Source organism: Ceratotherium simum, chromosome 17 (assembly GCF_057802395.1).
Source record: "Ceratotherium simum simum isolate JZ-2026a chromosome 17, ASM5780239v1, whole genome shotgun sequence".
NCBI lineage: Eukaryota > Metazoa > Chordata > Mammalia > Perissodactyla > Rhinocerotidae > Ceratotherium > Ceratotherium simum.
Window position 1 is genome coordinate 35,586,371 of NC_141916.1, and position 13,613 is coordinate 35,599,983.

Below are 13,613 nucleotides of genomic sequence, written 5' to 3' on the forward strand. Positions count from 1 at the left end.
CCAGATGTTCTACGGTTTAATATTTTTATTCATTTTAATTACATTGAATTATTTTCTGAAATTAAATGGGGCTGTTTATTGAATCTCCAGTGTTGCCTCCTTTGGTTGACTACTGGCAATTTTAAGTTAAAATAATTATTCTTTATAATGCCCTTACTTACAGAGTTTCTCATTGTCTATATCTTCCCCTGGGCTGAACTAAAGAGCATAGCTTTGTGTAATGTAGTACATTTTGCCTGAGATAACTTTTCTTAAAACAAGACAGTTGCTGTTTCTTCAAGTCATGGTTGGAAAATAAACTTGAATATATCTGCCAAAGCTTTACGTATATTTTTAACTGATTTTTTAAAAGTTGACATATAATAGAAAGATCTCCTTTCTACTTTAGGAGCTTTGTCAATCTTTGGACTTGGTAATATATTAATCCTGGTTTGTAATACAAACTTGATTTTCTTTAATATTTCTTCTTTTCCAGAAAAAAAACGAATATGGCCTTTTTAAAATTCAACCTCCACCTTTGTTCTCAGAAAAAGGAAATTTAATTATATTTCTAGCTTTTGCAATTTCTACTTCTCATCAATAAATTATTTTTGCTCTCAAATAGAAACCCTGTTTGTCTCATTCTCTGACCTCCAGTCCCCTTCCATTTAAGTATCTTCCATTCATATTGCCACTTGGGTTCCTTCCCTCTTCTACACTGGCTTCACTTACATAATAGTTTTACATTTTCTTCCACAGTTTTTTTTTTGTTGTTGTTGTTGAGAAAGATTGGCCCTGAGCTAACATCTGTTGCTAATCTTCCTCTTTTTGCTTGAGGAAGATTGTTGCTGAGCTAACATCTATGCCAGTCTTCCTCTATTCTGTATGTGGGATGTCGCCACAGCATGGCTTGATAAGTGATGTGTAGGTCCATGCCTGGGATCTGAACCTGCAAACCCTGGGCCACTGAAGTGGAGCACGTGAACTTAACCGCTACACCATCAGGCCAGCCCCTTTTCTATAACTATTTAGGATTCATTTAGTGTTTATTGTTTTGCAGACAATATCTCACATTCTTTTTTTTCTTTTATTTACCTGAGGTGGAGGTTGAACTGTTTCATTTCCCTCCTAGTATTTATTAAGAAATATAGATGATACAACCCTGGAATCTAACAGTAACATTTAGAATGCTCTCAGTGTTCATATCCTTTACTTTTTGCATTTCCACTTCTATTGAATAAAAGAGACAAGGTGGTCAGAAAGGTAGAAGGTAACCTTGAAGAGTATCATGTCATAATAAAACAGAGAGAGGGGGGTTTAAAGAAAATGGTAGCGAACCACAGAATTAGGTGTTGAAGGAGGTTTTGGTAATTATGAGTCATTGGCATGTAAAGCAGTTTTAGTACAGTGTGGACTAGATTATTCTTTTGAGAAATTTGGTGAGGGCAATAATCTGAGATGCAAGACTACTTCCCAGGATGGGCAGTATCACTGAAAGTACTTGGTTAGCCTTAACCTGGCCATATTTTTAAAGAGATCAGAAAGAATCAGTAGAGGGGAGAAACTGCTCATGCACAAGAAATAGGGATGAAGCAGGGAGAGGAGGCAGGGGAGACAGAATTTTTTAAATCCATGCATCAAAAGTTCTTTTTCTCTGAGACACAGCAGGAAAGGTTGACAGGTTTGTGGATGATACCAGAAATTTTCAGACGGAAAAGAGGAACTGTCATAGGGAATTTCCATATGCCTAGTAAAATGGGAAAAGGTTACCTGCTAAGGTGGAGTTCAGATTGGGAGCCTTCATCTTGGACAGTATTTGCCTGGAGAGAAGCAAAAGAGGAATACAGAGCTTACTAAGGTGTGGTAATGGCTCAACACTGATCAAGTCACTCTCTTGCTTGAAGCCTTTCCTCAGAATTCTTTGACTAGCAAGGAAAGTATTTTTTTCTTTCTTGGTTTACACTGACTTCGTACTTTGTCATGGAACACAGTAGGAACAACAGCTTGGGCTAAATGAAATTGCATCCATTGGCTTCATATACTTTTGTTTTTTCCCTCCCCAAAGCCCCAGTACATGGTTGTATATCCTAGTTGTAAGTTGTTCTAGTTCTTCTATGTGAGCCGCTGCCACAGCATGGCAACTGACAGACGGGTGGTGTGGTTCCACGACCAGGAAGCGAACCCCGGGCCGCTGAAGTAGTGAGCGCCAAACTTTAACCACTAGGCCATCAGGGCTGGCTCTTGTTATTTTTTCCTGAGCTTAGATTGGGGTGTCCTTTAACTGTGAGAACCCAACACCATCAACATGGTCAGAAGTTTAGGGTGTTTTTTGACCCAAGTTGAGCTTGACATTCATCCCAGGTGCAATTTTGTACGTATTATAAGTCAGGGAGGTAATCAGGCCCCACTCTACCTAATTGTCCACTCTCTTGCGATGTGTGCTGCCAGTTCCTGCCATTTTATGCACATTATTTTTTCTTGTTCTTTTCCTAGTGCCTTTGGCTAAGGTGACTTCTTCACCTAACAAGTGTCCCCCTGCCCTCCTATGCATCTCTCATACTTAACTAAACAGTTTTCATCTTTCAAGACCTTGGCTTAAACTTGACTACTTCCTTTATAAAGCTGTTTAAAGCTATAGCTATTCCCCACCCCCGCCCAGTGAATTCTGCTCAGTTCAAATCTTATTTTCATATTTCTCCCTGTTTGCTTAGGTAGACTGTCATTTTCTTGTGGGAAGGATCATATCTTCTATTTCTTTTAGATCCATTCACCATTGTCTAGTACCAGGCGTGTATTAAGTCTTAATAAATGTTCATGTATTACATTGTTTGTAACTGGGGTTTTAGTTTCAAATGGTGACTCTAATAGTTGATATTTAAAATATTTGTACTCCCTACATTTGTTTTTTATTGTACTGCTACAGCTAATGGTTGTTTAATGAAACATTTTTGGCGTTTCAGGTCCTCTTAATAAGCTCTATTAATTTAAAATATTTTCGATTTAAATTTTATTTTCCTTTCTTCATTTTCATGATTCTGTGTGTGCTTGGTTGGCCCCAAGTCGTGATTCTTAAAGATGTCATAGTAACCTGGGAGAGAATTCTTGGGTTAAGGTGTTCTTTCCTCCCATCCCTGAAATGTTTTTCAGCTGTTACAATATGTTCCTTCACTCTTTTTTTCCTCGAAGTTCATCCCTGATGATAAACTTATACTTTTTATGCCCCAAGTTTTTACTATTCCTTCTCCTCTAGGCAATATAAAGCCATGATATGTTTGATATATTTAGCATAAGGAAATACATGGATCATGGTACGTGTAATAACTTTTCCTTTTTAACTTAATTCATTGATTATTAGTAATGCCATTTGTCTTGTAATTTGGTTGTTATTGGGAAGTGGTAATTTGCATGACTCGTTCAAGCCAAGGAATGTTTTATGGGATAAAAAAGTGCAAAGGAAACATTTAAGTTGAATAATAAATTCAAAATAATTACAAAATGTATTTTTTACAAAATAAATTTATGGCAAAGCTATAAATACATAAAAATACATATTTATGTTTATTTTAGGAATCAAACATTTTAAGTCCAGTGCAGGATGGAACAAAGAAACCTCAGATTGACAGCAATAAGGGCAATAACTACCGGATTGTGAAGGAGGTCAGCAGACGTAAAATACTTTTACGTGGGTTTATGTTTGCGTGGCAGAGAATTTTTGCTTATATTTTATATTTAATATTACATTTGTTATATTTATTGCTTTTCTTCTTCTTAAAGATTTTGATTAGGCTAAGTAAACTCTGTGTACAGAACAAAAAGTGTCGGAATCAACATCAACGATTACTGAAAAATATGGGAGCTCATTCAGTGGTGTTGGATCTTCTGCAGATCCCCTATGAAAAGGTTAGTTCTTACTTTTTTCTTTAATTTTTAATTTTGATACAATTTCAAATGTATAGCAAAGTTACAAAGAGTTTTTTTCCCTGATCTATTTCAAAGTAAGTTGCCAACTGATGCCCCAGCACACTTTTAGTGTGTATTTCCTACCGACAAGGTCATTCTTCTACATAACCTTCCAAATCAGCCTTCCAAATCAGGAAAAAGTATGACACTTTTACTGCCACCTAATCCTCACACGACATTCACATTTCTCCTCTTATCCCAGTTGCGTCCTGTTTGACAAAAAGATCCACTTCAGATACAAATCCTATTTGGTTGTTGTGTCTATTTAAATCTCATCCTGGAACTCTCATGACATTGATACTTTTGAAGACAGACCAGCTATTTGGAAGACTGTTCCTTAATTTGTGTCGTGTGGTGTTTCCTCGTGATTGGATTCAGTTATGCATCTTTGGCAGGAACGTAACAGAAGTGATGCTAAGTTCTCACCACTTCCTGTCAGGTGGCACACAATTTTAATTTGTCCCTTTACTGATGATGTTCACTTTGATCACTTGATTAAGGTGGTATCTGCCAGCATTCTCCACCGTGAAGTACTCATTTTCCCTTTGTAATGAATAAATATTTTGTGGTCAGGTTCTTTGAAGCTAAGTAAATATCCCATTCTTCATCAAACTTTCTATTTGTTCATTTATTTATTTCCATCAGTATAAACTTGTGGATGCTCATTTTGTTCAATAGGTTTCTTTCATTATTTGTTTCGATTCTCAGATTGTTGCAGATTTGGCCAGTGGAGCCTCTTCAAGCTAGCTCTCTGTCCTCTAACATGTCCCTGTCATTCTTTGAGTAGTTCCTTGCTTTTTTGCACATTTAGATGTTCCAGGCTCATCTGGCATTCTTCTTGCTCCACCTCTGGAATCAGCCAGGTCTTTGAGTAGCCCCAGAATTATATTTAGAAGCAAAGTTATGAGAACTAAGTATACTTATTGCTATTGGAGTTTTGTCCCTCCAGGCCCTCTAAATAGACAAAGCTAGGGAATATACGTGTGTGTGTTAATATAGTTACTCATTTATTAATGCTCTGTAATAACTAATCTTCCTTCACTACTGCTGCCTGCTCCTCCATATGAATGCCCTCTGCACCTCACTTAGGCTCTGACACCCCCAGGGTGGATGCCCTCTTTATCTCTCTCGGGCGCCAATGAGCCATTCCAGGCCTCTCTGTGTAGGTGCCCTCCCCACTTGGACTTTCGCTCCTTAGACTGCATTACCCACCCTCTGACTTAGTTACTTTTTAATATGTAAATTTATAAATGCTACCATTCCTTAGGTGGCATAATTCATACTATGGCAGAGAGTGAAATAAAAGAATTATTGAAAGGCAACAACAGGAATTAAATCTTCAGCATTTATTATCCAAATTATTTGATCTTGGATATTGTGACATGGGCATTGGACATGTGATCAATGCCTTCTAATAATAATATAACTGTAGCATTGACTATTTTAGTACTACTTTGTGTTTGTATGTTTGTTCAGTTTTAATAACTGGGTTGTTCGGAAACAAAAAAAGAATAAGATGAGAGTTTCAAAGAAATATCAAATACAGTAGAACTGGCCCTGATGTTCTCTTGTACCAGCCAGCTTTTCAGTGGAAATTGGTTATCCCAGTGGCTGAAGTCCCTTTGATATCTTTTAACTATCCCTGGATTACACAAGTAAAGGAAAATGTTAGCAGATATTGAAATAAAAATTTCCTGTTTTTAAGTTAGGGATGGATTTTTTGGGGCTTATTTATTAGTCTAGTCAATTCATCCCTGTTTTAAATATGAGGAAATAGGTCTATTAATAATCGTGCACTGTTTGTTTTGTTATGGATAGCATAAACTCTAGACTCTTAGATTAGGTAAAAAAGAAAAGATTGAAATTATTTAATATCAACTACTGCTCAAAACGTGAGTCCATTTTGTATCTCTGACATCGACCACATGGCAAATGGAACAGTCAACTACCCAGAAAAAATTTGGATGGTTTCAGCGATACGTTAAAAGACCACTTTTAAGAAGAGAACTTTCCATTCTTTGTGGGTTTTGAGACTTAAGTTTCTTATTGAGATTCCTATAAGCAAATGATATTCTTGTGGGACTTTGGAAAATGATAGTGAACATGGAAAGCGACTAAAGAGTACATGTGTTTAGAACGAGGGGGACAAAAAGAGAGAGGGGAAAAGAGGACAGGAGAAAGCAAAGAGGAAAAGGAAAAGAAAGAGATGGAAGTAAGAGACAAAGTAAATAGCAAAAGGAGGGGGCGGAGAGGGGGAGAGGGGAGAACAAAGTCAGAAATATACATAGAGAGAAATTTACAGGGTAGGGGAGGAGAGGAAAAGTGAGTGGAGAGAAGAAAGAAAGTGCGGACAAGGGGACAAGAGCAGGAGAGGAGGAGGAGGAATCAGTGCTGGGAGAGGCCGTAGGAAGGGAGAAGTTTGAGGAAGAGTGGGATGTAGAAGATGGGGAAAGAGGAGAAACAAAGACAACAAAAGAAACGGGAAGATCCAGATCCATAGAAACACTGGGAAAGAGGGGAAATCCGAGAGAGGAGGAATGAGAGGGACTGGAGTGCTCAGCAGAGAAGGGAGGAGAACCAGAGAGAATGAGGGGGCCAGAGAGAGGGGAAGGGAGGCCAGAGGAGGTGTGGGGACAGAGGCAGGGGAGAAAGATGCGGCTCTGTACAGAGAGGGGGAGATGTAGAGGACATACAGAAGGGCTGAGGAAAAAGAGAGATGGACTATGAAGCAAAGAGGGGGTTGAAAGAGTGCAGCAGAACAGATAATAGGAGGAGACATAAAGATAATGTGAGAAACATTTAGAAAACGCGAGTGGGAAGATACAGTGGGGGTAACTGGGAGAGGTGTAGAAACAAAGGACACAGAAAAAGGGGAGCACACAACAGTGGCAGAGAGGAGAAAAGTGCACGTGTGAAAGAATGTATTTTTTGATACTATTTTTGCTCTGATATGTATCATGTGTTACTCTTTAACTTACAGAATGATGAAAAGATGAACGAAGTAATGAATCTGGCCCATACATTCCTGCAGAATTTCTGTCGGGGAAATCCACAGAATCAAGTTCTCCTTCATAAACACCTGAATTTGTTTTTAACTCCTGGTGTAAGTATTTTAGTGGCTTCTAATATTTAGAGTAAAATGTCCATCAAATTGGTTTTCTCAGCATTGATGAATAGAATTTTATTAATCTTCATCACTTCATTTCCTTCCTTACAGGAGTTCTCTCCCAAAAAGTGAATATCCTTTATTTTCATTAAGGAAATATTTAAAAAAAACCTGAAAAGATTACACAGATTTTACCTGCAAATGACAATTTCATTTATATGTATATAGTTAAATGTTAGGAAAAAGATATGGTAGAACAAAGAATTAACTCTACCATGCCAAGAGTAAGATAAATACGGAACATTCAAAGGTGGAGTTACTTCTGCTTTGTAAAATGTGTGTCAGTGGATACGAGGGAAGAGCTAACTTTGAATAATAGAAAATTAAATTAATCTCAAGAATACTGTTGCCACCATGTTGACCTTTATGATAATATGCTCCTTTTTCCAACCAGATTCCTTTGTGAGCTCAGTTTTCTTTTAATGGTGAATGATCTCATTGCATCTGTAGAAGACTTGCACAGTAAACTCCCTATGGCTTTGCATAAATTATACAACTGATCACAAGCAGGGAAATTCGTCTAAGTACGGTAGAATAGAAAATTGATCTTGTCAGAATTACAAGGGCACATTCCTCTATGTTTAGCTCCTTGAAGCAGAAACCATGCGGCACATCTTCATGAACAATTACCATCTGTGCAATGAAATTAGCGAGAGAGTTGTGCAGCACTTCGTGCACTGCATTGAGACGCACGGCCGCCACGTGGAGTACCTGAGGTTTCTGCAAACCATTGTGAAAGCAGATGGTAAATATGTGAAAAAATGCCAGGATATGGTAATGACAGAGGTATGTTGTCGGTTTGCATTTTGTCAGTTTCACATAAACAGTATGCACAAATATGTGTTTTCTGTTAATTTAAAATGAAAAAAAAAATACCAACAACATAGGTTTGGAAAATAATTGAGTCACGACTACTTAAGCTTGAATTTATTTTGCCTAAATCTAGTGAAGTAACATATCATAAGTTGATTTTATAATTTTCTAAGCATTTATTTTTCTTTTTGATCCTTAATGAATTTGTGTATTTTAAGTAATGGGTAATCCAATGAAATGTTATAGATTATTTAGAATGAATGTGACAAAATTTTATGTTTTTAAGTTTTCAATATATAACAACAATGGATTAAACTCTGTTTTCCCAGTGCCTTTATTACGCTGTTCCTGAATATAGGATGGGTGTTCTCTGCTACTGTTTGCAGAGGGCTTTGAAGAGAATTAAACTAATTAATAGAAATTATCCATCTGTGGTCTGTTACATGTGAAAACTTAGCTATTTAGAGTAAGATAAAAATTTAAGAGAAACAAATGGATGAAGTACTTCATTTGTTTTGCCCTTTTCCTTGGGGTGTTTGACACTGAATGAGATTTATGCAATGAATAAGTTACTCACTAGGAATCAAGTGATACTTTGGAGAACTGACAGCTCTTTGAGCCCAGTGGGGTAAATCATTGCTCTATGACCTAATGGTTCTCTAAAAGCTTGTATGGATTAAGCCAGATTTCAATCATGGGTACCAAACAGTTATGCAATAGATTATACTGATTTGGGGGGATTTTCATAATTAGAAACCTTAAATTTGGGAATGAGGATGATTTCTACATTGATACAATGTGAGTCCTTCCTGCCCCATAGAAATCTTAAAATTAATTCAGCTTAAAGCCTTGAATTTTTAATGTAAATTATTGTTATTCAACATTTTAAGGGACATTTGAAACATAAAATTTACCTTTTTCTTATTTACATTTACATTCACATTGTTCTTCATTGCCTAGAAATGTGGAAACTAGTTCGATTTTGTATTATGATCATCAAGGTAAGAATTAAAATGGGAAAGCAGCAAATATTTAAGCCAGTCCTATGGCACTTGTTTGGTGAGGTGTTTCTGTGTGTAAAGAAGTATTTGTAATATTATATTGTGTTAATGTGTAATACGTATTTTTGACACATATACATTCTCTTTCAACAAAACTTTCAAAGTAAGACAATGTATTGTCTTATCAATTTAAATAAAATAGAGAAAAAATTATATAAGCTGTGTTACCCACCAAAATATCTCTCATTGGGGTTAGAAAACTAGTACTGATAATAGATAGACAATAAGACATTATGGAATTTGACCAATAAAAGGTAATTTACCATCTGCTGAAATTCTCCACTAAAATTAAATAAACAAAATAGGAAGGAAAATTTTGTCCTAAAAGCCCCTACTGATTCATTTCTTTGTCTCTGTTTTTTTAAAGTCGTCTTTTTCTCTTTATTGCTCTCATCTCTGCTTTTACCTCCATTCTCTATCGATGCCCATGCATGACACATGGAATCTTCAGATTCTTGTAGAGTTGCATTTGGCCCAATGTACTTGCTTACTTGTCCTGTCACTATTGAAGGGGATGGGGATATTTTATTCTGCTTTAGTAAAATTAGGCTTATGAGATTTCTCATGCTTTGGCAATGGACTCTTCTGTTTGAAGTAGAGGGAAATAACTTTATTTGAATATTTTGCTGGTTTAATTTCAGTGGGTAACTTGCTGATGAACAATTTACTATCATCTATGTCATTTAATTCTTGCCGCCATCCATATCTCCCATATCTCCCCAACTAGTTTTGATAGCATTCATAACTAATCACTTGGCACATGACTAGAATCTTTTTGCCATCTTGCCTTGGTATAGTTCTGCTTTTGCAATATTGTCTTGTTTTTGCAAAGAGATACATGTGTTTCCAGGTAGACCAAGCCTTTGGAAATAACTGCAAGGATGAACATTTGGACTGCTATGTAGACTCTCTTATTGTCATTTCAGTTGATAAATGGGGGTGAAGATGTGCTGATATTTTACAATGATAGAGCATCATTTCCCATCCTTCTCCATATGATGTGTTCAGAGAGAGACCGAGGGGATGAGAGTGGCCCCTTAGCTTACCACATCACCCTTGTGGAGTTGCTGGCAGCATGCACAGAGGGGAAAAATGTCTACACTGAAATCAAGTGCAATTCCCTTCTGCCCCTGGACGACATAGTGAGGGTGGTGACCCATGACGACTGCATCCCTGAGGTAAGCCTGGCAAAAGCTTAGCAGCTATAGAATTGTTATTAATTTTTAAAGTACGTAAGTACCATAAGTCCCCATACTACTATTTATAATGAGAGAATGTATTTAGTCAAGAAATGGTACTTAACTATATAACTAGGAAAATTTAAAAGAACATAAAAAAGTTTACTTTTTTTAGTTCTACAAGAAGCTATGAAAACAATAAACCTTTTAAAAATATAGCCACTATTGGTTTACTGGAAGCTACTACAGGAGTTTCTTAAGTTGGAAGTATGGCAATGTGATCAAACTGAAAGATTTATTTGTAACCTCAGGTATGTTCTTGAGCCTAACGTAGATGCTTCATAAATCATTCACCATCATCGATAGGAGAGGCTAGGATGGTGCTGCAGGATCACCTGTTAGACTCTGTCGGTTTACCTTGCTTTGTGGAATAGACACATTCTTGGAAATATGGACATGCCTTTTGCTTTATTCACACATCATCTTTTACCCTCTGTCCTAGTTTGGCTCTGATGATAGGCAAGAAACTCATTAGAAACTGGTTGTCTGCCAACATAAGGATTAATGAGGCTTCCAGGAATGTACATTGCAATAATTTCTTTCTTTTCTACTGTTGTGACATATTGTTGCAAAGTCATAAATGTGTGATACACTAAGTGTGATATAAATCCAAACATTTTAAATCATAGTAGCTTAAAAAGGTGTCAGGTTAGGTTAACTTTTCTACTTCTGGATAGTCTTATGTAGTGATGGACTTGAAGTATATTTCTGTGGAATTATTGACACCTCAAACCAAGGGTACTTCATGCCTTGATTGACCTGAAATAAGATGGCAAAGAAAGGAAGCATAGTGTAGTGATTAAATCCATGGGTCTGTCTTTATTTGGGATCCTGATTCTGGCCAGCCTTCTTCCCACATGCAGTTCTCTCTGACCACAAAACTCTTACCTCTTATATTCACCTATTTCATTCCTCTTCAGCCCTCAGATCTTCATTCAAGCATTTCTTCTTCAAGGAAGACTTCCCTGGCCTCTCATAGTAGAGTTTGTAAGAGTTTATAATTTGAAATTTGATATGTGACTTATTAGTTAACAAATGTCTGTAGCCCTCATATCCTTTCCCAAGATTATAAAGTCAATGAGGATAACAACTAGGTCTGTTTCTATTCACCGTTATATTGTCTGAGCCTGAGTCTATACTTAAGTAAATATGTTTTGAATGAATGAAAGAATGAATTAAAGAATGAATCAGAATCCTGGATCCATTACTTTCTAGCTGTGTGACTGACTCCAACAGGTTACTTAACCTTTCTAATCTTCAGTTTCCACAATTTTAAAGTGAAATTATTATAGTATGTACCTGATAGGATTGTTGGAGGATTAAATTAAGTAAGATATTACTTACTTAATGTAAGTAAAAAAAACATATTAATTACTTAAGATACAAAATGCTGAAGGTATTTTCCATGTAGCAAATAAAGAATAAATATTGGCTGCTATCAAGATGGTTGCGATAATGCACTGAATGGCTCCAGTGTCTACCTACCCTATGATCAGTCCTTGGCACAGGCACCCTGTCATTGAAGGTTTGTTTTAGACCTCAGTCAAGTAGAAATAAGCACTAAGGGCATGAAAGCTGGCCCTCTATTCCTCATGGTTCTAACTTGAATTCCATGAATCCCTGAAATTGTTTATATGATTTTTTATGTATATGCATTTTTTCTGGGGAGATTTATAGCATTCATCACATTTTCATAAAAAAAGAAAGAAAGAAAGAAAAAGAAAGGATGAAAGACAAAAACTACTGCCCTGTGCACTTTAGAAATAGTATATGTTGGTGAGACTCATCCCGATCCTTTATGAGGAATTTTGCTAAATCTGGAAAGGAATTTTACTACATGTTAAAATAATACATTTTTTTTTTTGGGTAAACTTGTGAGTGTGTTTCTTCTCAGAAATAGTAATTTAAATGTTTTTGAATGGCAATACAGTATTATTTAGTCGACACATCTAAACATCATGTTAGAACTCTCTTGGTTGCAAGTGACAGAAACCTAACTTAAACTAGTTTTAAAAAAAGGGAATTTTATTGGCTCCTGTTTTTGGGAATTTGAAGGATAGTTGTTCAGATAGATCAAGTGGTTCAAATAATGTCAGAATTCTTTCCATCTCTTGTTCCCTTTTCCTTTGTGGTTTTGTCTCATTCTCTTCTTCTAGGCATAATTTTCCTCTCTGCACCTGGTGAAAGATGGCTTGGAGCTCAGGTTTACCTTGTTCCACTTGAGCAGAAGCAGAGAGACAGAGAGAGAGAGAGAATGACAGAGACAGAGAGAGAAGGGGAGGGGAGAGGGAGAGAAAGGGAGGGAGAGGAGAGAGGGAAAGGGAGCGCTTTTAACTCCTAGTGTCTCAAATGTGATAGACTTGGTTTAAGCGAAGTGCACATTTTCACACTAGTCACTGAGGAATGGAATACTAGGTCCTGTGTTTGCCCTGGGTCAGGGGGCAGAGAGTTTTAGTAAAAGAAGAGAAATGGCAATGCTTTCTGGGTAGACACAAAACATACTATAATCTACTATAGGAACTAACACAGATTTTATTTAACCTTTCATAATTGATATTTGCCAATGAACAATAAAGAAAACTCACTTTCTTTTGTATATGAAACTTGCACAGGTTAAAATTGCTTATGTGAATTTTGTTAATCACTGTTACGTTGACACCGAAGTGGAAATGAAAGAAATCTACACAAGTAACCACATTTGGAAATTATTTGAGAACTTCTTGGTGGATATGGCAAGGGTAAGTTACACTTTGACCATTAAATACTACTTCATGATTAGTGAGGTTGTCGATATATATTTTAACTAAACTGTCTGGATGAAAACTTGGAATTAAACCTACTACCTTTGGATGTAATCCGTTACATTAAAAATGTGGTGAACAGGTTTCACAAGATTGCAAGTGAGATTTAATGAGTTAATATACACAAAATACCCAGTACAGTGTATATAGCAACAAAGTGTTCATTTTTGCTTATTTACAAATAACTTATTGGTTTGTTATTAAATGGAATTTTAGTGGCCTTAACATTGGTTGGAGAAGACATTTGGCAGAGCTCAATTTGTATTCAACCTCTTCTCCTGAATGCAATTACAAGCCATACATGGAAGAGATCTCAAGAGGTCTTGACTGCTGCTTTCAGACAGAAAGCTACTTGACCAGACTACTCAGGACTTACCATTGCTCACTGTTGCCTATTCAGAGTCTTCTTTGGAAGTGTGCTCCAGTAATTGAATCATCTGGTGTTTTTACTCATGTCCATCAAAATATATGCTGCTTCTTTCTTTGAGTCCATTTCCTCTTGTTTGGCTTTTTTGGGGAGATTGGGGAGGACATGTGGAGCTGGTTGGTGTCTTCTTTTTTTTTAGTGAGGAAGATTGGCCCTGAGCTAACATCT

The 13,613-nt window shown here is 36.6% G+C and overlaps 1 protein-coding gene across 1 annotated transcript in view; it reads left to right on the forward strand.

Annotated features, from left to right (window-relative positions):
- The window catches only part of ITPR2 (inositol 1,4,5-trisphosphate receptor type 2), a 463,296-nt gene that overhangs the window by 196,641 nt on the left and 253,042 nt on the right, over nucleotides 1-13,613 (forward strand). The window contains exons 27-32 of the mRNA XM_004435465.3: nucleotides 3,547-3,636; nucleotides 3,754-3,879; nucleotides 6,920-7,042; nucleotides 7,691-7,891; nucleotides 9,906-10,157; nucleotides 12,830-12,955. Of these exons, the coding sequence (XP_004435522.1) occupies nucleotides 3,547-3,636; nucleotides 3,754-3,879; nucleotides 6,920-7,042; nucleotides 7,691-7,891; nucleotides 9,906-10,157; nucleotides 12,830-12,955 (918 nt within the window). The remainder of the gene's footprint in view (nucleotides 1-3,546; nucleotides 3,637-3,753; nucleotides 3,880-6,919; nucleotides 7,043-7,690; nucleotides 7,892-9,905; nucleotides 10,158-12,829; nucleotides 12,956-13,613) is intronic.